This window comes from Schistocerca serialis, chromosome 1, assembly GCF_023864345.2.
Source record: "Schistocerca serialis cubense isolate TAMUIC-IGC-003099 chromosome 1, iqSchSeri2.2, whole genome shotgun sequence".
Lineage (NCBI taxonomy): Eukaryota > Metazoa > Arthropoda > Insecta > Orthoptera > Acrididae > Schistocerca > Schistocerca serialis.
The window spans coordinates 688,744,896-688,770,452 of NC_064638.1; the positions used below are offsets into that span (position 1 = coordinate 688,744,896).

At 39.2% G+C, this 25,557-nt stretch overlaps 1 protein-coding gene and 1 long non-coding RNA gene across 3 annotated transcripts in view; one reads left to right on the top strand and one right to left on the bottom strand.

Moving 5' to 3' along the window:
- The window catches only part of LOC126480541 (28S ribosomal protein S5, mitochondrial), a 102,484-nt gene extending 82,790 nt beyond the window's left edge, over positions 1 to 19,694 (top strand). For both annotated transcript variants that reach the window (XM_050103875.1, XM_050103874.1), the window contains one exon: positions 19,513 to 19,694. Coding sequence is in view for 1 of the 2 variants with exons in the window: in XM_050103874.1 (XP_049959831.1) it covers positions 19,513 to 19,632 (120 nt within the window). In the remaining variant the exon portion in view is untranslated. The remainder of the gene's footprint in view (positions 1 to 19,512) is intronic.
- Positions 1 to 21,624, bottom strand: part of LOC126480567 (uncharacterized) — a 43,369-nt gene extending 21,745 nt beyond the window's left edge. Inside the window, exons 1-2 of the long non-coding RNA XR_007587446.1 lie at positions 21,343 to 21,624; positions 21,168 to 21,248 (exon numbers count right to left, since the gene is read on the bottom strand). This is a non-coding gene — a long non-coding RNA (uncharacterized LOC126480567). The remainder of the gene's footprint in view (positions 1 to 21,167; positions 21,249 to 21,342) is intronic.
- Between the last annotated feature and the right edge of the window lie 3,933 nt (positions 21,625 to 25,557).

Genomic DNA, 25,557 nt, shown 5'->3' on the forward strand with positions numbered 1-25,557 from the left:
AATGGTCCAACTTCTGGAGCAATATTGTGAGATCAACACAGTCAGATGCCTTAGTTAAATCAAAGAATACGCCAAGCGTTCGAAACTTTTTGTTTAGGCCATCCAGTACCTCACAGAGAAAAGAGAATATAGCATTTTCAGTTGTTAAGCGACTTCTAAAGCCGAACTGTACATTTGATAGCAAATCATGTGACATAAAATGATCAATTAACCTTACATATACAGCCTTTTCGATAACTTTTGCAAACACTGATGGCATAGAAACAGGTCTAAAATTATCTACATTATCCTTTTCTCCCTTTTTATAAAGCAGCTTTACTATTGAGAACTTTAATTGCTCAGGAAACTGACCATTCCTAAAGGAAAAATTACAAATATGGCTAAATACAGGTCTAACATGTGCAGCACAGTACTTTAATATTCTGCTAGACACTCCATCATAACCATGAGAGTCCTCAGTCTTCAGTGATTTAATTATTGACTCAATCTCCCTCTTGTCTGTATCACAGAGGAGTATTTCAGACGTCAATCTCGGAAAGGCAATTGCTAAGAAATTTATATGATTTCCTGTAGAAACTAAATTTTTATTTAATTCACCAGCAATGCTCAGAAAATGATTGTTAAATATTGTACATATATCTGATTTATCAGTAACAGAAATATTATTACTGCGAACTGACTTTATATCATCGACCTTGTGCTGGATGGTGCTTTGTGGTGCTAAAATGATTTAGATGGTAACATATGACGATGCTGTTCTGTATTGTAATGATGGGAATGAAGGAAAAGTGAAGGTATTAGAACTTTTAGAGATGAATCATTACAAAAGCTTGAGAGTCCTGGACAAGAAACAGATTGATTGGACTATGCACATTGATAAAAACATCAAAAATTTACAGGCAGTTGACAGAATCATGGGAGAGAGGAAGATAAGGTGAGGAAGAACTGATTATAGTGCAGGAAGGTTTTTAACATTCATAAAGTTTATGTTTTTCAAAGAAAAGTTGTAAAATTTAACAAAAATAAATCTTAAACCTTTTTTTCACAAATTTAATTTTTTAGGTTTTAGGAACATATAGCTCCATGATGATTCAAGCTAGAACCTTCGATTTTCTCAGCTTGTTTACATAGATAACCTGCTTAAAATGGAGTACAAAGAAGTAGATAGGGGATTGTATTAAAGTGTGTTACTGTTCAAACTGAACAAAGCCCCAGGGCCCAGTGGAATACCTCTCAGATTGTATACTGAATTTGTGATTGACATAGTCCCTCTTCTAAGTGTAATCTAGTGTAGATCCCTTGAACAAAATACCTCGCCCAATTCTTGGAAAAAAGCACAGGTCACACTCATCTACAAGAAGGGTAGTAGAAGTGATCCACAAAACTGCTGTCCAATATCCTTGACATCAGTTTGTTGTAGAATCTTAAAACATATTTGGAACTCAAGCATAATGAGTTCTCTGGAACAGAATGGCCTCAATGCCAGCCAGACACTGAAAACAGCAATTGTGTGAAACTCAACTCTCACTTTTCTCACGTGACATACTGAAAGCTTTGGATCAAGGCAATCAGATAAATGCAGTATTTCTTGATTTACAAAAAGCATTAGACTGAGTATCATGCCTACACTTATTGTCAAAAGTATGATCATATGGGGTATCAAGTGAAATTTGTGATTGGATTGAGGACTTTTGGCAGGGTGGATGCAGAATGTTATCTAGGATGGAGAGTCATCATCAGGCGTAGAAATAACTTCAGGTGTTCTCCAGGGAAGTGTATCAGGACACTTGCTGTTCATGTTGTATATTAATGACCTTGCAGACAATACTAATAGTAACACCAGGCTTTTTGCTGATGATGCGTTTATCTATAATGGAGTACTATCTGAAAGAAGCTGCATAAATATTCAGTCAGATCTTTCAGAGTGGTGCAAAGATTGGCAACTTGCTCTAAATGATCAGAAATGTAAAACTGTGCACTTCATAAAATGGAAAAAAAGTAGTATCCTATGATTATAATATCAATGAGTCACTGTTGATATTGGCCAGCTCATACAAATGCCTGGGTGTCACACTTTGTAGGGATATGAAATGGAATAATCACATAAGCTGTCATCGGTAAAGCAGGTGGTAGACTTCGGTTTATTGGTAGAGTACTGGGGAAATCTAATCAGTCTACAAAGGAGATTGTTTACAAATCACTTGTGTGACCCATCCTAGAGTGTTTGCTCAGGCGTGTGGGACTTGCACAGAGAAGGGCAGCGGAAATGATCACAGATTTGTTTAATCTGTGGGAGAGTGTTAAAGAGATACTGAAGGAACTGGACTGAAAGACTCTTGAAGATAGATGTAAACTATCTCAAGAAACTCTGTTAAGAGTTCCAAGAAATGGGTTTAAATGATGATTCTAGGAATATACTACAGTCCTCTACATATCGCTCACATAGTAGTCGTGAGGAGAAGATTTGAATAATTACTGCATGCACACAGGCATTCAGTCAGTCATTATTCCCATGATTCATATGTGAATGGAATGGGACCAAACCCTAATAACTGGTACAATGGGATGTACCCTCTGCAATGCACCTCACGGTGGTTTGCAGGATATAGATGTAGGTGTAAGATGAAACACTTGAAAAAATTGCACTCAAAAACTATCCAAGTTGTATATTGAACCATTGAGATTGTTTTAGCCGTTTCATCGTAGTGCATTTCTTGATTGAAAAATCGTGAGTTCCTAAATTGTTTTATATATAATAGAGGGAAACATTCCACGTAGGAAATATATATCTAAAAACAAAGATGATTTGACTTACCGAATGAAAGTGCTGGCAGGTCGACAGACACACAAATAACCACAAACATACACACAAAATTCAAGCTTTCGCAACAAACTGTTGCGTTATCAGGAAAGAGGGAAGGAGAGGGAAAGACGAAAGGAAGTGGGTTTTAAGGGAGAGGGTAAGGAGTCATTCCAAACCCGGGAGCGTAAAGACTTACCTTAGGGCGAAAAAAGGACGGGTATACACTCGCGCGCGCACACACACACACACACACACACACACACACACACACACACACATCCATCCACACATATACAGACACAAGCAGACATATTTGAAGACAAAGAGTTTGGGCAGAGATGTCAGCCGAGGCGGAAGTGCAGAGGCAAAGATGATGTTGAATGACAGGTGAGGTATGAGTGGCGCCAACTTGAAATTAGCGGAGATTGAGGCCTGGTGGGTAACGGGAAGAGAGGATATATTGAAGAGCAAGTTCCCATCTCCGGAGTTCGGATAGGTTGGTGTTAGTGGGAAGTATCCAGATAACCCGGACGGTGTAACACTGTGCCAAGATGTGCTGGCCGTGCACCAAGGCATGTTTAGCCACAGGGTGATCCTCATTACCAACAAACACGGTCTGCCTGTGTCCATTCATGCGAATGGACAGTTTGTTGCTGGTCATTTCCACATAGAAAGCTTCACAGTGTAGGCAGGATGACCAGCAACAAACTGTCCATTCGCATGAATGGACACAGGCAGACAGTGTTTGTTGGTAATGAGGATCACACTGTGGCTAAACATGCCTTGGTGCACGGCCAGCACATCTTGGCACAGTGTTACACCGTCCGGGTTATCTGGATACTTCCCACTAACACCAACCTGTCAGAACTCCGGAGATGGGAACTTGCCCTTCAGTATATCCTCTCTTCTCGTTATCCGCCAGGCCTCAACCTCCGCTAATTTCAAGTTGCCGCCACTCATACCTCGCCTGTCATTCAACAACATCTTTGCCTCTGTACTTCCGCCTCAACTGACATCTCTGCCCAAACTCTTTGCCTTTACAAATGTCTGCTTGTGTCTGTGTATGTGCGGATGGATATGTGTGTGTGTGCGCGAGTGTATACCTGTCCTTTTTTCCCCGTAAGGTAAATCTTTCCGCTTCCGGGATTGGAATGACTCATTACCCTCTCCCTTAAAACCCACATCCTTTCGTCTTTCCCTCTCCTTCCCTCTTTCCTGATGAAGCAACCGTTTGTTGTGAAAGCTTGAATTTTGTGTGTATGTTTGTGTGTGTATCGACCTGCCAGCAAAAACAAAGATGATGGGACTTACCAAACGAAAGCGCTGGCAGGTTGATACACACACAAAATTCAGGCTTTCGCAACCAACGGTTGCTTCTTCATCAGGAAAGAGGGAAAGACGAAAGGATGTGGGTTTTAAGGGAGAGGGTAAGGAGTCATTCCAATCCCGGGAGCGGAAAGACTTACCTTAGGGGGGAAAAAGGACAGGTATACATTTGCGCGCGCGTGCACACACACACACATCCATCTGCACACATATGGACACAGGCAGACATTTCTCCCTCTATTATATTCATATATAATGTTAATATTCAGTGCTTAACTTCTTTTCATAAAAAACTGTAGACTAACTACTTTCACATTGGTGTGCCAGGTCGCACTTAAATGTTTTAACATTTGGCATATATTTTTGATTGACTTAAATATTGCTGCAGTTTCGCCATCAACCCACACTTCAAGTGCATATAATTTAACTAAATATACATACATATATTTTAAAAGTAAAATAAACTACGGTGTGATGCACATACAGGATTTTGTTTTCATAAACCGCCCCCCCCCTCCTCTCTGTGTCTCCTGTGTGTGTGTGTGTGTGTGTGTGTGTGTGTGTGTGTGTGTGTGTGTGTGTGTGTGTGCGTGCGTGCGTGCGCGCTCTTTTATGGAAGAAGCATGCCGTAAAATCAAAATATATTTTTTCAGTACTTTCTCAGTTTTTCATATTTATGTCTTGCAGGTTGATGACCTGCTAATTCAGTAGTTGATTCTCCTGTGGGCCACTTTTGGTTTTCATTTCAAAAACCTTTGGCAGCTGTGGAACTACAATAAAAATATAAACAGAAATTCAGTGGTCACCTGATAATTCAGACAGTTAGGCATCAAAACACATATACTTTTAAAAAATAGAAACTAGCCCAGATCAAAGTTTCAGTTCAGTCTGACATGGTCGGTGTTTGACGCAACATGAATGCTATTGTTTATGGTGCTGTTGATGTTTAAGTTAGCAGGGGGCAGAGGTAACAGTTGGTAGGCCAATCTTATGTTCTGGAGCAGAAGTACAGGGCATGACAAAAATTAGAAGCAAATCAAAGTGTTATAAATCCCACAGTTTGAACTTAAATCAAATGGAAATAGAAAAATTTCTCTTCTTTCTTAAGAAAAAAGTTACTTTTACAAATAATTTTATTTCATTGATGACTGGTGCCAGTGACACAGTTTCAACTGGTGTATTATTTAGCAAACACACACGTTTCCATATCCATTGATGAGCCAAAACATTATGATTAGGTGTTTAACAATGAGATGGAAATGGAAATGAGCGTTTGGCATCATTGGCCGGGAGGCCCCTTGCAGGGCAGGTCCGGCCGCCGTGGTGCAGGTCTTATTACATTCGACGCCACATTGGGTGACCTGCGTGCCGGATGGGGATAAAATGATGATGAAGACAACACAACACCCAGTCCCTGAGCGGAGAAAATCTCTGACCCAGCCAGGAATCGAACCTGTGCCTGTAGGATGGCAGTCAGTCACACTGACCACTCAGCTATCGGGGCGTACATGGTCCACCTTTTGTGTCCAGTACAATGATGATTGTGCATGGCATCAGTTCAACACCACAGGTCCACATATGTGTTGTGGTGCATGTTTTGAGCAGCCATTTGCCAGTATGACAGTGGATACGTACACAACCATCTACCTGATGTGATTCACCTGACCAGGTGACACACTTCCATTGATCCATAGTCCAATCTCGATCATCCCATGTCCACTGCAATTGTAATTGATGACGACATTGGTCAGTGTGGAAACATGTAAGGATCATGTGCTCTAGAGCCCCATTTTTAAAATGTGAGCTGAATGATGTGCTTTGAACTAATTGTGCCTGCACCAGCATTGTATTGTGTCAACAGATTGCTGCCTATCCTGTTTTACATAGTAGGTAAATCTCTGACACCCATGCTGTTGGATGAGGTGGTGTAGGTCCAACACCTTTTTGCCTCTAACCACTTTCAGTAGATGCTCACAACAGCAGCAAGCAAGAAACTGACCAGCTTTGCCATTTCTGGAATGCTTGTTCTCAGGCGCTGAGCTGTAACAGTCTGCCCTTTGTCAAAGTTGTCTGTGTCAGAGGATTTTCCCAAACCCATATCATTGCTAGAATGATTCCCCATTCACCTCTGCTCTGCTCACATACTCCCTTACCTCATTCCCCCCTCCCCCAGTGCTAACAGGTGGCACTGAATTTCACAGTGATAACAGATTGCCATCAATCCTTTGGCAAAAGTGGCTTTGTAAAATCGCAAAACTTATTGTGTAAGGTGGCAAGTGAATGCCATGAACTTCATTAATGGCCATGTAACTGATTTATTCGCAATAACTAGGGACCTGAAAAATTAGCATTTGTGATAAATGCTAATGTAGATGTGACTTATGCGTCAAATAATGAGGTTACCTAGTAAATGCTATTTCATAGCGAATTGTATCCAATGAACTATTTTAACAGAGATAGTTTAAAATAGCTTTATATTCTGAATTAATTGTCAACAATGTAACCAATTTTTGGTTACTGGTATTGCACATCACCTGACGGAGGCCAATTTGGAAACATTACAGTGTGTGTAAAAATATGTACATAAATTAAATAATGCAGGAACACAGTGACCACAGTGACAGATCAATGCCCTTAGTGTTGTAATGCCACACCAGTTGTGAGTGAGTGAATGGTCTAATAAAAGGTTCATGCTGCTCAATGCTACGTAGGACTCAGCTGTGGGACCTAACATTTTATAACAAAGAAGTGCGTTAAGTTCCTCTGCAAGATAAAGTGCAAAATTTGGTGTCGCATGGATATTTGAACTATTGCTGCATCTCATACTGGTAGAGGTAATTCCTGAACTATCTTGTTTAACACTGCCACCCTCAGCATGCAGTTGGACAGTAGCCGTTACCAAATGCTTTGTGTTGTTTGTTGCTCATATTTTTATTTTCTTATTTTGAAATGAGGGTGGCCCATCACAGATTTCAATTACAACCCTCACAACACCAAAAGGGATTGACAATCCCAGTGACCATGTGTCAGTTATGCTTTCGCAGAAACACGAAACAGATTTGTATGCTGGCTGACCTCTGATAGGGAGATGGTGCTTGTTACCCGACACTGTATCCCTCCCCCTCTGGTGGTCATTAAAATTAGCTTACACATGCAGCGAACTGCCACTTTGTAGAGTCCATGTTTTTGCACTACAGTGACCAGAAAACGAAATCCGTCAACTATTTCAGCCATGCCATAGGTCTTCCACTACGATGCGAATAGAACTATCGTGGATTCTACATGCTGCACGTCTTGTCGGTTCTATGAATACCCATGAAAGGCTGAAATCAATATTCTGCAGATTTTGTAATTGAATTGGGGAACTGAGTGTGTAAAGACAAATAATATCAAGAAACACATTAAATCGTAGAAACATTCTCTTAACTGGGGAAATGAGGGAGTGGTTCTGCTGCTTCTCATCAGAAATGATTTGTTGAAAACTTAAACAGTCAGGAGAACGAAACAAGAAAAGACAATTTCAGAAAATACTATTAAAGCTTTTGCAAAAACATACATTCCACTCGAAAGCTCCACCACCCTACTTTTTTGCTAATCATTTTCAAAGCACTTGAGTTTTGTCTGTACGGAAATGAATGTGACATTCTTTAAAATTTGTATGTCTAATTATTTAAAAAATAAGATGCATAATTATTACTCATAGACAATAATAATAATAATAATAATAATAATAATAATAATAATGAAACTTTCTGTAACTTGGATTCCACATTGCAATTTGACACTACATAACTAAATTGCTTTTTGAGAACTGAAGATGGCCTGATTCTGGACTGAAATCAATTGTCTTCAGTTAACATAAGGCAGTGCATGTGCGCATTGAGAAAGAAACTCTTTGACTGTTTACACATAATGTATTACACCTGTGGGTAGCATTGACTCCGGACTAGGTGCAAAACGTATTTTATTGGCCTTTGGATTGCAAACACATCTTATGTTTACTCTTCATTTTTTATGTTTGACAGTTTCATGTGTACTCAACTTCTTGAAAAGTCTCATTTATCTAACTGTGTAAAATGAAATAGTTAATGCAAATATTGGTGATTCATTGACTCAGTATTATTGAATAATGGAATACAAATTGGTGATTCCTGGAATTCTGAAGAGCTCTCAGAAAACATGCAGAAAACAGTGACTCCATATCAAAAAACCAGATGCTGCTGTTACAGCTGCAAGAAGATCTACAAAGGCAAATAAATGACTTTCAAACTCAAATCGAAACACGAAAAACATAGTTATTGCCACAAATAGCAAGATGGGCTGAAAATACAATGAGCATCTTAATCAACGAGTCTAATACAGTTTCTCACACAAAAATGAAAGTGGAGATTCCTCAGTTTCTTCTGCAAAAAACCAGAGTTGTGGTAAGTGATGGTGGACTTGACATCTATGCAAAAGAACATCATCAGCGACCGCTTGAAGTTTATTGCAGCAGACAACAGTGTAGATGCCCAGGTAATAGCAGTGTCCTCGGATATTATATTGAAGCCACCCTTAGATCAACAGTATACAAGATTTGGCTGTAAAATAACAGGACTGGAGCTGTCACAGAGGAAGTACACATGCATCAAAGACGAACGACCAATAGCTGTGACGCTTGAAGCCTTCTCAGTTGAATGTGGCATCTGTGGTATCAGAAAAATGACAAGTGTAATTGTCTTGAAGTTTCACCTGAAATTCGGAATAACAGCAGCTGAAACCTACCTTTTGCCGAAAGAAGTGTATGGTGAAGATTGTTTATCACATATGCAAGTTTTTGAGTGGTTGAAGCATTTCCCGGACGGCCGAGAAGAAACTGAAGGTGACTCACATCCAGGGTGCCCTTCAACATCAAAAGAGGATGAAAATATTGAAAAATAGGTGACTTGATTGGATCAACCTGCAGTTGAATATTCAGTTAATTGATGAACCTTAGGAATTGACATAGAATGTGTAAGAAAAATTTTACACATCTAATTTAATCTGAGAAAAATGTGTGTGAAACTGGTGGCGAAAATTCTCATGATCAAACCGAAAAAAGCTCGTGGAAGCATTTGTACTGACAATTTGTGTAATATTGAAAATGATCCTAATTTCTTGGAAAGAGTGGTAACATATGACGAATCTTTGTTTTTCGCTTATGATCCAGGAATTGAGTGCCTGTCCATGCATTAGAGGGGCCCAACTTCACCAAGAGCAAAAAAAGCTTGAATGAGCAAATCAAAGCAATGATGATTTTTCCCCCCTCTCTAGGGAACTGTGTATCTTCACTGGATTCCTGAATTTCAGACTGTTAATAAATATTATTACCTTGTGATTCTTGCTCAACTCCATGATAAAATAAGAAAAATATGCCCAAACCATGGACAAATAATTCAAGGGTTCTGCATCAAGACAACATACCAGCTCATATCGCATTGCCTCATAAGATGTTTCTGGTGAAGTATAGCATCCCGGTGTTGACCACCCTCCTTATTCGCCTGACCTATTCCCCAAGGTATAATCTGCTTTAAAAGGAACAAGATTTCAGTCCATTGAAGCAGTGAAAGTAAAAGCAGCACGTGTCATCAAGGAGTTCACACAGGAAGATATAGAGCGCTGTTTCCTTTAATATAAAATTCACAAGGCACGTTGTAGGGATAGAGGAGGAGAGTACATTGACAGTGACAATAACTAAATATGTGTGTTTTTGAAATGAAATCTTTTACATCAGTACAATCCCATTATTTTATAGCAACATCTCATCTCCATTTGAGGAAAATGCCAGTCAACCGAATACGCAAATCATTAGAGAAACGCATGCAGCAAGTATTACAGAGTGAGCATATCGGTGAGAGAAAGTCATTGGAGTTTTGACATCATGTGAGGAGCATCATTGGAGAAGACACAATATCTAACATGACATTACGTCATGTACGGGTGAGACAGATACCATTACCAGTGAAAACAACCATGGTGGCATATCCGAGACGCAACATCACCTATGTACTTGCATTGGCAGACAAAGTGTATGCCTTGATAGGTCAAGCAATCTCTTCAGTAGTGACGTGGGTAGCCAAGACATCAACTTAAAGAAGGCATTTGCCATTGTAGGATGTAAGGTCCAGCAGTTATGCAAAACACCATTTTTTCCAAGTTGCCAAACATGTTTTAGCACCACTGTGCCATAATCAGTGCGTTTCCATTTATTTAATCTGTAATGTGAACATTTTTACTAAATGATTACAAAATTATGTGAGTATTTAGTTCAAACAATAGTTCATTTCTTTTTCTTAATAACTTTATACTTGGTGTGGATGATTTTTCAGGACCACTTGTGTATTATTTATTACAGGTAGCTTGTCAACTGCAACCAAACAATGTTGATGAGAAATTTTGTTGGGAGTTAACCTACCATCTAAACGTAATTTAGTTTGTCACAATATTTTGTGCCTATATACATTTTTACTTAAGTTTTCGTGTGGCAAGTCCTTTTATTCTCAGCATCATGTTGAGGTGTCACGATGCACACACAAATATAACACCTATTTTCACAAATAAGGTTGTAATAGCACTTTGCCCCTCACCAAAACACAGTGTAATTGTGGTTGTTGTGTATCCCACCTCACTCAGTGTTCATTTGTTCAACAGTGAGTTTGGCACCAAGAATTTGTTTAGATTTTATCTTTGTGTGTGTGTGTGTGTGTGTGTGTGTGTGTGTGTGTGTGTGTGTAGACTTTATCTGTTTGTGTTGTCTTTTTTGTAAGATTCCTTTAAGGTGATAAATAGTGTGCCCTTGCAGAGTGTAGCATATTCAGTTATGACCTGTTTTCCTTCTGCTATTGCCTTCTGTATGTGGAAGTTTTCCTCAATGGTCAGTTTGCTGTATAGGCTGACGCTGGATTTTAGTATTCTTAAGTCTGTTTCTATTGTAGTTGGGTGGTGATTGTAGGCTATAAGATGGTCAGCAAATATGCTATGGGAGCTGTTGCTTTTTAAAGCTCTGAGATGTTCTGAATATCTGGTTTTGAAGTTTCTGCATGTTTGTCCTGTGTACACTGACTGGCAAGTGTTGCATGTGAGTTCATATATTCCTGATCTGTTAAATTTATCCGTGGGTGTTTCTTGTGTTCTGCTTTTTTTCAGTTAGTTGACTAAAACGAAACACTTAAAATGAGAATTGGATTGTATGGCATCAACATACAAGTCTTATTAATAACACTTATCTATAATCTATCAATAATGTGGGCAAAATGAAACAATAGAAAGTCTAGGATAGCATAACAATAATATATTAATACCCACCATAAAGAAGAGTCAGTGAGTTGCAGACGGGCACAGTGAAGACACTAATAAATATTTAATCTTTTGGACAAGAAGCCATCCTCCTTGACAAAGAACAGAATGCGTGCACGCGCGCCCACACACACACACACACACACGCGCACACACACAAACACACACACACGAACACACACACACACGACCATATGTGTGTGAATATGTGCGTGGGAGGTGGTTTCTGACATTCCAAAGAAAAACTCAACCACACAGTTTGAATTTTCACTTGAATTTTAATGAACTTTTGAAATTTTCTGACTAAAACACAGACACAAGTTGGTCAAAAACCAGCCAAACTGGCGCCATGTGCCCAGTTATTTGTACAGGGTGACTCAGCTGCCCCTACTACCGTCATGTTATGCAGCCTACAATGTGATAGCTGACCTTAATAAACTACATGCAAGATTTTCATGTTCTCTCGCCTGCTATGCACAAACTGCTATTCCTACAGAAAAAGTGAACAGGATCATTTTGAAGATAATCTAATGTTGTTAAATTTTGTACTTGGATATGCTTTCACTAGAGGCTGTAGTTTTCGAGTTATTCAAGAAAAAACATACAAAAGTAACCTTCAAATGCATCCCCACTCCCACACTCAGCCCCTGCTGGTCAGGATTTCTAGTATGTTGTTTATGGCACTCTCTCCTACTGTTGTACAAATTTTTGGGACTGCACGAATTATTTCCCACATTTTAACTTTTTTAATCTTCATTGACTGGTCTTATTACACCAATTGCTTAGTCGAGCACTTAAAAATTGTAAAATTGATGATTTTGGTAAATTTCACCTAACAGCTTTGTATACTTTTAACTGCATAAAATAAACGATTACATCATTTTATTCATCAGGCCTGCTGACTGTGCATGTGCTGCTACTGTGCTTGTAAGGATTAATTTTGGATTGAATAGTCAATGTAATTAGTTTTAGCGTAACATGTACAAAAGTCATTTTTCGTTCATTACTCTCATGAGGACATTTGAATTGGTAATGTTAACGAAGTATCCAAATATACTGTGGCATAATAGTCCAATCAATAGAGCCAAAGGGGGGTCAAATATCAGGAATAGTCCATATAGTCGAAAAATTTTCTACAGTGTTAAGTAGTAGTCCCACAAAGAATGTACTAGAAATCCTGACCGGTGAGGGGTGTGTGAGGTGGAGATGCATTTGAAGGTCACTTGTACATTTTTCTTGAATAACTTAAAAACTATTGTCTCTAGCAGCACAAAATTTAACCACATTAAATTTCCTATAAAAAAAAAGTCCTGTTCATTTCTTCTGTAGGATTAGTGATTTGTGCATAGCGAGTGAGAGAATATGAAAATTATGCTTGTGATATATGAAGGCCAGTTATAACATAACAGGTTGCATAAAATTTCAGTGGTAGGGACAGCTGAATACATCTCTATATTCCAACAATCACCATTTTTAGAAATATTGTTGCATTTGCAATATTTTAAAAAGGTGCAATAACAGAATTTTACTTATTAAAGTTACACTGCAATATGGCGAACTAAGTGAACAATATACATAAACCGATTATTCATAAAAATAAAATATATGGTATTTACGTTTAAGAATAAAAATATTCACGACTTAAACACTACTCTGATATTATTTCTTAATTATTCGCGTAATTCCTGGTGTCCAATTTTGGTAATATTTGCTTTACATTTTATCATTAAGTAGTGATGATTAGTGTAAAAGACATCGTCACAAATTGTGTGTGAAACAGTAAACACTAGCATTATAAGGAAAAGATAGAATTACCATAAAGATGACCCCTTGAGTTGCAGACAGCAACAATGAAAGGACAGTAACATATTAGCTTTCAGCTAAAGCTGTCTGTAGAAAAGGAAAGACACACACATTCATTCACACAAGCAAGCACACCTCACGCACACATGACTGCCGTTTCTAGCAGCTCAGGCCAGAATACCATTCCTGCCAAGCTACTGAAAATAACACTCACATATATGTGAGGTGAGCTTACTTATGTGAATGAATCTCTCTCTGTCTGTCTGTCTCTCTGTGTGTGTGTGTGTGTGTGTGTGTGTGTCCTTTTCTGAAGAAGGCTGTGGCCGAAGCTAATATGTAACTGTCCTTTCATTGAGCCTGTTTGCAACTCAGCGTGCTATCTTTACAATGGGTAGCAGTCTATCTTTTCCTTATATTGTTGGTATTCTGACCTCGAGTTTCCATTGTTTAACTTCACATTCAACTTTAATTTTTACATATTTGATGAAAAATTACATAAACTGCAACCAGTAACGACATTTTTTCAAATCACTAATGTATTTAATAAAACAAATATATAAACTCCCATAGTTTCGACCAGAGCAAAGTGTGGACCATGTAGCATCTTAATTACTGTGTCTCGGTCTGCTACATTACATGGTGCTTGTGTGGATCTGGCAGGAAAATTACCCACTGACCCAGCACACAAAGTGCCATGTGATAGCTCAGTTGTGTTATCAACACATATGTTAAGCACCTGAAGCTGGGCCTTTGGGTCTCAAAATGCATTAAGCATTTAAACAAAAACTAAAATACTGAAAGTCGATGCTTTTGATTGTATCTAATGAATGTTAATCAGTCATTGCTCCAACAGTAAGCGCTAGGATAAAATTAAGCAAAATTGAAATGCTAGGTCTTCTGATTTGACTTGGGGCCCTCTTACTTGCATAGTTATAATAGTTTGCAGAGCTGGAAGTTAAATTTTCTCCATGTAGCCTACTAGGGACACTATTTTTGTATACAAATTGCACCATTCTTGGTTTGAATTTTCTTCTCATGTTGGAAACAAGATCAAAAACTTTTATTTACAGTGTCACTCAGCATTGCAATTTGCATGAAAGAACCAGGAAAAAAATTTAAGATCTTTTCATCGCAGTGTAATGGGTTCAAGGCCCCCTCAATACCCTTGTAGAGGAACAGCGATGTTTGTAATACATGTGAGTGACTTTACTAATGTTAACATTTGCTTTGAGGATAATGTTGTACAATGTATTCCATTTTACTTGAAGGCTCAGTGCAGAACATAAGAAGAGGATTAGGCGGATGTGTGATTTCCAGCCTCTTGGAAGAGGCTGATGAGCTCCTTCATTACATCGGCTGGAATAATTTGGATGAAATTTGACAGAGAGATAGCTCTTACCCTGAATTAACACATAGGCTACTTTCAAAAGTGTGTAGTACAAAATATTTATTTATTTGATGGATATAATGTGAAATATGGAATAATACTTGAACTCTAAGCAACACGCATGAAAAAGTCACAGGAGGAAGGCCAATCAAAAAATGCACTGCATAAACACTAATTTCCAGATTGGAAACTGTGTTATGACAGTTTTGCATTTCAAGGCAACAGGGCATTGAAGATATATCACAAACCCCACATTCTTGGTACAATTAGCTGTAGTTAAATGTCAGTTAAAGGCATATTGGCTGTAACAGCCTTAATAGGCTACTAATGCATCAGATGAAATAGCAGCATGAGAATGTTTCTCATAGTTAGACACATCCCGTTACCAAACTGAATTCCTATTTGAAGTTGATATCGTTACAACATTACTTCCCACTAAAATTTCCTTTCTTACAGTTATGTCCTTTTACAAGTTGCTAACACCTTGTGTTACCAACATCAGAAAGCCGACAAGTTCCTTAAGTCCTGGTCATCTATGGAATCACCTTGAAGACTCACAATGGTGTTATTTAAATGTTGCATGATAGAGACGTCCTTTACATGTAGAACTTCATAGGATTTTATTGAGGCTGGATTATGATATGCAAGCTTATCTGCTGGTAAAAGGCCCGCGCATGAGGGCAGATGATATTGCCTTATATGCAAGTGTTATGTAATTTGCAATGCATTGAACCACAAATTGCTTATTTTCCTTTGAGTTAGTAGGCTTATTACCCATTCACACTGAAGTGGCTGGATGGATTTAGATGAACTTTGGAATGTAAACAGCCTAAACCCTGAATTACCACACAGGCTGCCTTTTGTTCCAAAAGAAATAACTGTTCCTGTGGGAAGCCAACATACTACTGTTCCCATAGGCTGGGTGACATGACTAAATAGCCATACATGAAAGTAAACTATCAATTGGCTGCATTACGTTTAGCTAGAGGTTACTGTTTAACTGTTTCAAGAAATGAAGTAAGTATGTGCATAAATCTATGAAAACAGAAATATTACTGTAGGATACAGCCTTGAAATTACACATACAAATAAAAAAATGAAAAATTTGTGGGATACAATGTTGTAAGTCACCGAATTGCAGTAACTATTTCAGTTTAAGGTAAGAAACTCTCAGAATCTTTTACAAATGTGAAGGAAAAAAATTGTCTACAGTATATCGCCAGTTACCTTCATACATAATTCACCTTCATAAGCTGATGTTTCTAACCGTGCGGCTACGCAGAAAATACAATAATAGGCATTTCAGGTATTGTATTAGTAGCTCGTTATGGCTATTACTGTCAGTATGGCTTAAACTGACATTTAATTACACCAAATCGTACCAAGGATGTTGAATTTGTGATGAATCTTCAATGAGCTTTTGCCTTGAAACATCATTCAATATAATTATAAATGCAAAAATGTGTGTGTGTGTGTGTGTGTGTGTGTGTGTGTGTGTGTGTGTTACTCCTTCATGCAGAAATAGCTGGACGGATTTGGAATGGAATTAGCTTACACTCTGAATTAACAAGTAAACTACTTTTAAAAATATGCAGTACAAGATATTTTTTGATTTGAAAAATATAATGCAAAATGTGGAACAATAATTACTCTTAGAAAAACTATTTACTCCTTGACTTTTGAAATGTACCGTATTTTTGAAAATTCTTTCATTGTTTAATATGTCCGATGTAACATGATTCAACATAATGAATACAGTGCTTATACAACCCCAAACGTTTAAACCATACTTCCAAACCACCCCCATTGCATTTTAGCTGCTGAGTATTATACCTTATAGCTTCCGAGAAGGTTAAGACTGCTGACAATGTTGTCATTTAAATGCTGTACAACAGAGAGAGACATCACCCCTTTACATGTGAAATGTGTTAGGCTTTTAGTGAAGCTGGATTTGATTATGGCATGCGAGTATCTGCTGGTAACAGGTGCACATATGGGGACAGATGACATTGTTGCACGTGCAACCATTATAAAAGCACCGATCTAGAAATTGCTTATTTTCTTTCTTTGTTGAGTTAGTATGTTTGTTGCTCCTTCACACTGAAGTGACTGGACAGATTTCGATGAATTTTGGAATGGAGGTCAATTACACCGTGTGTTAACTCATTGGTTATTGTTCATTCAGGGGGGAAAAAATCACTATTTCTGTGAGATGGTCAATATAACTACTGTCTTGTGGGAAGGGTGATGTGACTAAAAAGTTATCCATGAAAGTTAACTATCATCCCAACAAATTTGTCTTTCTAGTTGAAGAACTTGCAGTTCCCTTTGAAAGTGGCCTTCTCGATCGCCGTAAATAAGCATCAAGGGCAAACGTTACTGTACCAGGTATTCATCTGGGCGGCCACCATGTTTTTCACATGAATAGCTCTAAGTTGGCCACTTGTATGTATCAAGTGCCAGAAATCTCTATACATATGCAGAGTAGTAGCCTCGAAATGTTGTTTACAGTGACTTATTACAGTAGATTTCTGGCTCTCCAAACACACAAAGACAATTGTGATCTTTTCCACTAGGTATGTTGCAGACAGTTGTGAAATTATTTACTCCTTTTTCTGGCACATTTTTTAATTCTTTACTCGATCACGAAAAAGTTTTTTCCTTAAGTAAGCGAGTGAGTTGTCACACATGGTTTTCCGGGCCACAAGTGCCTTGTGCCTCAGTACCTCCAAGAGAGAAATTTTGTGATGTTGCATGTGCATGGATGGCAAGTTTCAGCAGTAACATTTTGTTATAAATAACTGTTTAACCACAGGCTATAAAAGCAAAAGTAAGTTGTGTGTTTGTTTGTGTGTGTGTGTGTGTGTGTGTGTGTGTGTGTGTGTGTGTGTGTGTTAGTTTGTTACTTTTTCACGCTTAAACATCTAGACAGAGATGTGGATGAGATTTGGCAAGGAGATAGCTTATGCCCTTTATTAACACAGAGCCTACCTTATATAGATCTACCTATTGAAGGAGTGACGAAAACGAACTGTAGCACACAACACACAAATAACCATATTTTATTCATCTTGTATTTGAGAATGAGAGCACACACTGACTTGCAACAAACTGTACACATAATATCAAACCTTTATGAAACTTTTTCTTACTGACAACCTCCACAGAATGATGAAAGGAAAAGAAGTTTAATCACTGTTCACGCAGTATAACTGTCACATAAAGCATAATGTTTTAATTTATTACTTCTTTACTATTAACTGTATTCATCACACATGTTGCAGACAGTATTCACATACACCACTGAATGTACCAGCAAAATTATATCATTGTATGACACACAATTTAGGAGGTACGTCATAAACACTGGGTACATGAAAAACTGCCACATCATGCATAAAGTTTTATTTTATTACATGGCACATAGTTCAGGAGATTTGACATAAATATTGAGCGGGATGGAAATGAAACTGCAGGGTAAAATTAACTATAGATACAAGGGAAATATATGTACATATATGTGTGAAATACATTAAATATGCGTGTACACAGGCAAAACAATGGGTAAAAAGCTCATCCTAAACCCCCCTAGAATGATTTTACCCAAACCTGGTACACATGTTAGTATCTACCTGGGGGGGGGGGGGAAACCATAGGGTTAAGAACCACCAACGACCTATTGGCATGAGCATGATAATGTGGAAAAAATGGGGTGGAGGAGATTGACAGATAGAGAGGGGCGGGGGAGGTGGACTAGTAGAAGATTGCAATAAATACATACCTGGGCATCTTCTATAAATAACTGTTTGACCGTGGGTAACACCATACATTGGAGTTGGTACAGAATATAAAAAAAAGCTCTTGTTCCCTGATAATTCATCATTGCATGTCCTGCCCCCACCCCTCAAAAAGGAATAATTTTTTTATAATCTTTTGCTAACAACTAGACCAGTTTAGAATCATACACAGCTGCCTTTTCGAAAAGACTACATAATCTCCATGGAAAGCTCAGGGTTATTATGAATCTGATATATTTTAAGAGGTAAACATTCTGAATGTATTTTCTCAACTATTATTTTACACTGTTTGAGATAAGTGCCATGTTATGGATCACAGTAACAGGTTCAAACTGTAGGGCACCATTAACTATTATGTTGTTTTCCGTAGCTATGTTCTCAGGATTTGCCCACTGGAAGTATTTACAGTGGCTGCAGAGTTATATGCAGTGCTGCTAATAAATAAAAACACAGGTTTTCAAATAGTAAGTATATGTTTACATTTTGGGAGCTTGAAAGTATAAGTCAGTGACCACCTGTTTACACCTAATTATTGTAGATAATTCAATATAGATGGAAACCTGAAGAGCATATGAAATAAGTTCTATCTAATTTGATTATGGATAACACAAATGCTTCTTCAGAGTACCAAAGAGATGAAAACCACTGAGGTTCAGAGGGAGAAAGTCACCTCCTACCTAAACCAACACAGCAATGTGCTCCAAAATCCTAGCAGTTTCATTATTCAGTAGTCGGGATGAGGTCACTAGTTCCACTTTTGGGAGTGAATACCTGTGTACCTGCAAGATAGGCAGTTGTGATTGACGGGATGATTTGTGGGCAACAGATTCTAAGATAACTGAAAACAATGTAATTTGCTGTGACACTTTTTAAGCACTGATGATAATGCCACTGGCTTGCATAATGGACATATCTTTTCTGAAGTCAGTAGTTATCAACTAAGTTTTTTCCCAGATTGTGTGTGCTGTCTCTCTTAAATTTTTATAATGTGCACATCTGTAATTGATTTTTTTCACTGTTGCTACAACTATTGTCATTAGCACTTATATCAGTGCTGAGTGTAATTGATGGGACTGTTGCAGGTGAGATTGGAAATGCTGAGTGAGTATGGGGAAGTACGCAGCTTTTTGACAGAGAAGTATCCTGAATGTAAACCAATAAGATTCAGCAAATCAGATAAAAATGCAGAAAGAGACAACTAATAAACTAATAAATTATTTTACTATGTAATTGTAAAGAAAATATTAAAGCTAAATACTCAATATACATTGTTTTGATAATTACCTTCCAGTTACAGAAGTGACACATCTGCAACTTGGTTATCTCTAAATAATGCAAAACATCTGTCTGTCTTCAAGTACCACAGCATAATTTGTGAAAATTGTAATACTGAGAAGATCTGTGACACTGAAATGAACATTACAGCATAGTTTAGACTCTTGTCAGTGCATATGTGATTAGGATTACAGAAATGTACGTGAAACAGTTTTGAGAATTCAGTATTGTATAATGCCCACACAGACTGCAATCTGAGCCTCTAAACCACAGACAGGCAAGAATCTGGCTTGTGACCTATGCCCTGGTACGAGTGCCATAGCTCTCTGCCTGACTGCACATTTCGCCCACAGGCACAGTATGCTGTCTGTGTGAGGAAGGGGCAGAGGGGAAACTGCAAACATTCCACATTTAAATAGCAATGCAGTTGGACTGCGTACAAGTGGGTATTAAGTTTCACGTTTCTCAATAACATAGAGCAGAAGCAAAACAAATTTTCGGTATTATTTAATTATTTTTGTTGCACTGAAGATATAATATAATTTTTATCTGGTACAAACTGTCAGTATACAGACAGGCGGTGACAATTTCACAGTTCCATAATAATAAAAAAAAAGATTTTTAACACACACATGACGATTGAAATATTGTAGCACTTTTGCTACTTCATTATGGAGACATGAGGAAAACAGTGTAGATGTCCTGGACAGTTTTACCATAAAAAAATTGTCTTTAAAATGGGAATTACTGTACAGATCAGTTAGTTACATCTACCCATGCACAAGGGCACTTTCAGCTGAAACAGCAAACAGTCTTGAAAACATATGTAAGATTGGCAGTGCTCATATTTTTAAATGCATCTTCATCAAATCAGAAATAAATTGTTTCACACCTTGCAATGTCTTAGTGTGGGCAGTGGGCAGTGTGCAGTCAAGATGAGGTGCAACAGATAGCTTTGGCTTAGAATGATTTCATACTTTACCCTTCCCATCCAATGATTGATGTCCACGACTTTTAAAAAGGAATTTTCTTTTTTAGTTTATTAGATACTTGTGACCAGCCTTCTGTGTGGAATTTTTATTTTGTTTTGTACCTGTAGCATGTGCTGGGGTGAATGCAGCGTATCTGTGAAACGAGGCAGTGAGCGACAGTATTATGACGCATTGCAGCATTTGTTGCAGTGAGTGATTAGCCCTTCGACTTATGTCCTGCCAAGGAGGTACACTCTGATCCACAGAACGTCCAGGAGTGGAAGACTTGGCTGTTGACATCTCTATATGGTGACAGTCAGTCTCACAGCTGTCATCATGGAATCAGCTGATTGCTTACAAGTGTCAATTGAGTTCGCGTGGTAGCGGCTAATGCCACTGACAGACATCTTGTTATTCTTTGCTGCAGTGCATGCACATTCCATGGATTTTTAGTGTTATATAATATTATTATTCCATTGTTGGCTACTTACTAAACTTCTGCTCATAGCTTCAGTCAACAAATTGTTTTCCTCCTGTGTATTAATTCTATTCTCTCGTGTTTCTTGTGATTCCTGTAATAATTTGAAAGCACTCTAGTTATGAAAACTGTAGGAGCTGCCTAAACACAATTTTTGCAGAATAAGAACATGAAATTAAGCTACAAACCTCGCATGCAGTGATACTTGTGACAGTGGTGGCCCCGCCATGATTTATGGTCAAGGATACGATTTACAAGGCTCAAGAACATAGCATTCAATAACAGTCGCGTGTCGGAGGCAGATGCATCCGCAATCTCGAGATGGCAGTACTGCTACCAACGTTCTGGCTCCTCATCTCCACATTACAGTTTGAGGCAAGTTTCCTTTGTGCCAGTGTGATGTCTGATTCCATCAAGTTTGCTGTTGTAATTAGTCAGTTGGATCATCAGTATGCTGCCAAAGTGCAAGATATTATAACTTCACCACCTGACACAGGAGATGATCTGAAACTCAAGATGGAATTAATACGGTGACTATCAGCATCACAAGAAGAAGAAAGAGTGTGACAAGTGCTAACACAGGACGATATTGGGGACAAGAAACTGACACAATACCTCCATTAGTTGAGGAGTAAAGTTGATGCATGCACAGTTCCAGGCGCACCAGTTCATATCTTGTGGGGTAATAGATTGGCGGCTCATGTGAAAGCTATCATGACCTCACAAATGTATATCTCACTTGACATTGTAGCTGATTTGGCTGTCTGTATTCAAGATCCAATTGTGCTAATTTCCTGTTCTAACCCTACAGTGGTGTGTAACAGCGCTTAGATGGGAACCAGACCTGACTACGACTGTCTGTTGAATAAAGTTTTGGCACTGAACAAACAGATGAATGATAGCATCTGGAGCTATGTCAACACCTTCTGAGTGAGCTGCTCACTGGACAGAATGTTAGAGGACAGTTCCAATGGAGATTGCAGAGTCGCTTTTCATCAAATGCACACTCCGCCAGGAACTTACAGCCAGCGAGCATATGTTGGTATCACCAGCAGTTTGGAGACCAGGCACACAAAGGTAATGTGCTGTGCATGTGCAGCCATAAACTTCAGAAGTACATGCACCAAGTCGTCATTCTTTATGCCTATTTGTAATGGACCACAAGTGGGGCAAAAGCATGCCTCAGTCCCAGGTCCAATTCCAAATGCTGCAAGCTGCACATCCAGACAGCAGAGCTGTTAGTGGCCAACAGTCGAAATGTTGTATCCAGGATAGGTACAGGATCTGGTCTCAGCATTCTAGCTTGGGATAAGCTACACAAGTATCATCTGGCCACAACATTTCAACTGTCGGCCACTAAAGCTCTGCTGTCTGGATGTACAGCTTGCAGCATTTGGAATTGGACCTGGGACTGAGGCATGCTTTGGTATGGAACTTCGTAATTGGAGATGTGGCAGAGCCTATCATCAGCACTCACCCCTCGGAGCATTACCATCTGATCCCCAATGTCGCCAACACTCGGCTTCTGGACACTGTCACCAGGCTGACCACCACTGGGTTTTGGCATCATGCTGCCGCATTAGATACTGAGGTGACCCAGGCTACAGGAAATGGGTACATCAAGCTGTCTGTTTTCGTGAGGCCTCTGGGAGCTCTGCAACAGGTACTTCATGATACCATACACTACATTAGTACAGCAGTAGGCCATCCAATTACACGCAGGCCCATACGATTAGCTACTGACTACTACGCAATCAGTAAGTCAGAGTTGTACACTACGCTAACCGAGGCCATCATGTGCCCTCTAAATGGCCATGGTCATCACCTTTGCATTTGTTCACAAAAAAGAATGGTGTCTGGTAGCCAGGTGGCAACTACTGCACTTTATCCCAGACCGTTTTCCGGGGCCTCTGCTACGAGACTATACCCATGCACTGAGTGGTAAATGTATAGCATGTTAGATTGTGCCAAAGCACAGACACGAATCCCAGTAGCTGAGGAAGACATTTCAAAGACAGCCTTTATAATGGCTATTGGTTTGTTCAGAAACCTGCTCATGACTTTGGGCCTGAGAAATGCTGCGCAGACATGGCAATGATTCATTGATTCCGTGTTACAAAGAATACCATGTTGTTTTGACTACCTGGTTGACATGCTCATATTCTCAGCAACACCAAGAACAAGAGCGGCATGTCACAGGAGTTTCTGAGCACCTTGATGTGTACGGCATTGTTTTGAGCTTCTCTCTAAGTGTGTGTTTGGGCAACTGGAGATAATGTTTCTGGGTACCTTATTTTGTCAGCAGGATTACACCCTCTGCCAGAGAAAATGAAACCATTTTGAATATTCCCCATCTAGAGACAGCCAAAGAATTGTTTCATAAAATATTATTTTGGCTGAATACCATCCAGCCATCTTCAGAGTGGTCCGAAGTGACAGTCTTTGCGCCATGAAAACATGAAGATGCACATCAGCCAAATAATTACCCAGATTTCTAGAAGTGATCAATTTCTACTACTGCCATCTGCCTTGTTCAGCAAAATTTCAAAACCCACTTGCACCATATGGAAACAAAGGGCAGGGCACCTGTGCTGTGGTCGTATTCAATGACAGGTGCATTCGAGGCCACCAAAAAGACTATAGAAGTGGCCACTATGCTAGGCAGGTAGCCATCATCACAGCATTACAACTTATGTCAAAGAGGCCTAGCATCCCCTCGCTTTTCCGTGAAAATACTTCCGTCCACAGCTGGAGACAAAAGTATTCAGACCCTTTGACCCTCACTTTCCACCAGAACAACAACAAATACTCTCTGAGATAATTTCATCAGCTGGAATTTATTGTCCAATTTTACACTGATATTAAAGATACCTCACGATTGAACAGTATGATGGCAGACTGTTTATCATGTGTCAACACCATCTGGAAGGCAATTGATTTTGCACACCTCAATCAGACCAAGAACTGCAAGAGTGCCTAAACAATACTACAAAAAGCCTGCAGCTCATGCTCACTGACATACCAGAGGTGAACACTAAGTCGCATTGTGACATCAACATAAACACTCGCCCATTCGTTCAGACAGAACTGCGCAAACAAATATTTCATAGCCTCCATGATTTATGTCATCCCAGAGTAATGGTGACAGTGAAGCTTGTATCTAATCATCACATCTGGCTTGGGATACAAAAGTATTGCCATCCATGGTCTTGTGCGTACATGAATTGTCAACATAGCAAAGTTTCACATCATGTTCACAGGCTATAGGCAAATACCTGGACTTAATCGAGAGGTTCACCCACAGACATATGGATGTCAGTGGACTGTTACCATTGTCAGAAGGTCAACAGTACTTGTTTACCGTAATTGATAGATTCATGCGCTGGCCGGAAGCTGTTCCTATATATATCATCTTCGTTGAGATGCTACCTGCTGCATTTGTGTCCAACTGTGTTGCTCACTTTGTACATCCACTGCATATAACAACTCCGATGTGTTTATACAACTGAGCAAGTTTTGCAGCGCATCACATTATACAGGGTGAGTCACCTAACGTAAACCACATCAAATACTGACGAATCGATTCCACAGACCGAACGTGAGGAGAGGGGCTAGTGTAATTGTTTAATACAAACCATACAAAAATGCACGGAAGTATGTTTTTTTTAAACACAAACCTACGTTTTTTTTTAAAATGGAACCACATTAGCACATCTGAACATATAAACAAATACGTAATCAGTGCCGTTTGTTGCATTGTAAAATGTTAATTACATCCGGAGATATTGTAACCTAAAGTTGATGCTTGAAACCTCCGACGTTCAGTTGCGTGTTGTAACAAACACGGGCCACGGTCGGCGAGCAGCATCTGCAGGGACATGTTTACGATGACGACCGTGTTTACGAGTGTGGCTGTAGTGCACTGTTGTGGTTTGGTCTAGCTGTCGCAGTGTCCGCATGTAGCGCTTGCTGCTATTGTTATTCTGCATTTGTCTCCACACGCAGACCAACTGAAGTTCACCGTGTTACCAGAAGTCTGTGGTAGTGTAGTGTTGTAGGAACTGTGACCATGGTGTATTCGAACTCTGAAAAGGCGGAGATGATACTCATCTATGGCGAGTGTCGACAAAATGCAGCTGAAGCCTGCAGGGTGTATGCAGAACGGTACCCGGACAGAGAGCATCCAACGTGCCGCACATTGCAAAACATCTACTGCCAACTGTATGCAACAGGTATGGTCGTAGCACGCAAACAGGTCCGTAACAGGCCCGTCACAGGAGAAGCGGGTGCAGTTGGGGTGTTAGCTGCTGTTGCCATGAACCCACACATGAGTACACAGGACATTGCGAGAGCCGGTGGACTGAGTCAACGTAGTGTCATGCGCATACTGCATCGTCACTGCT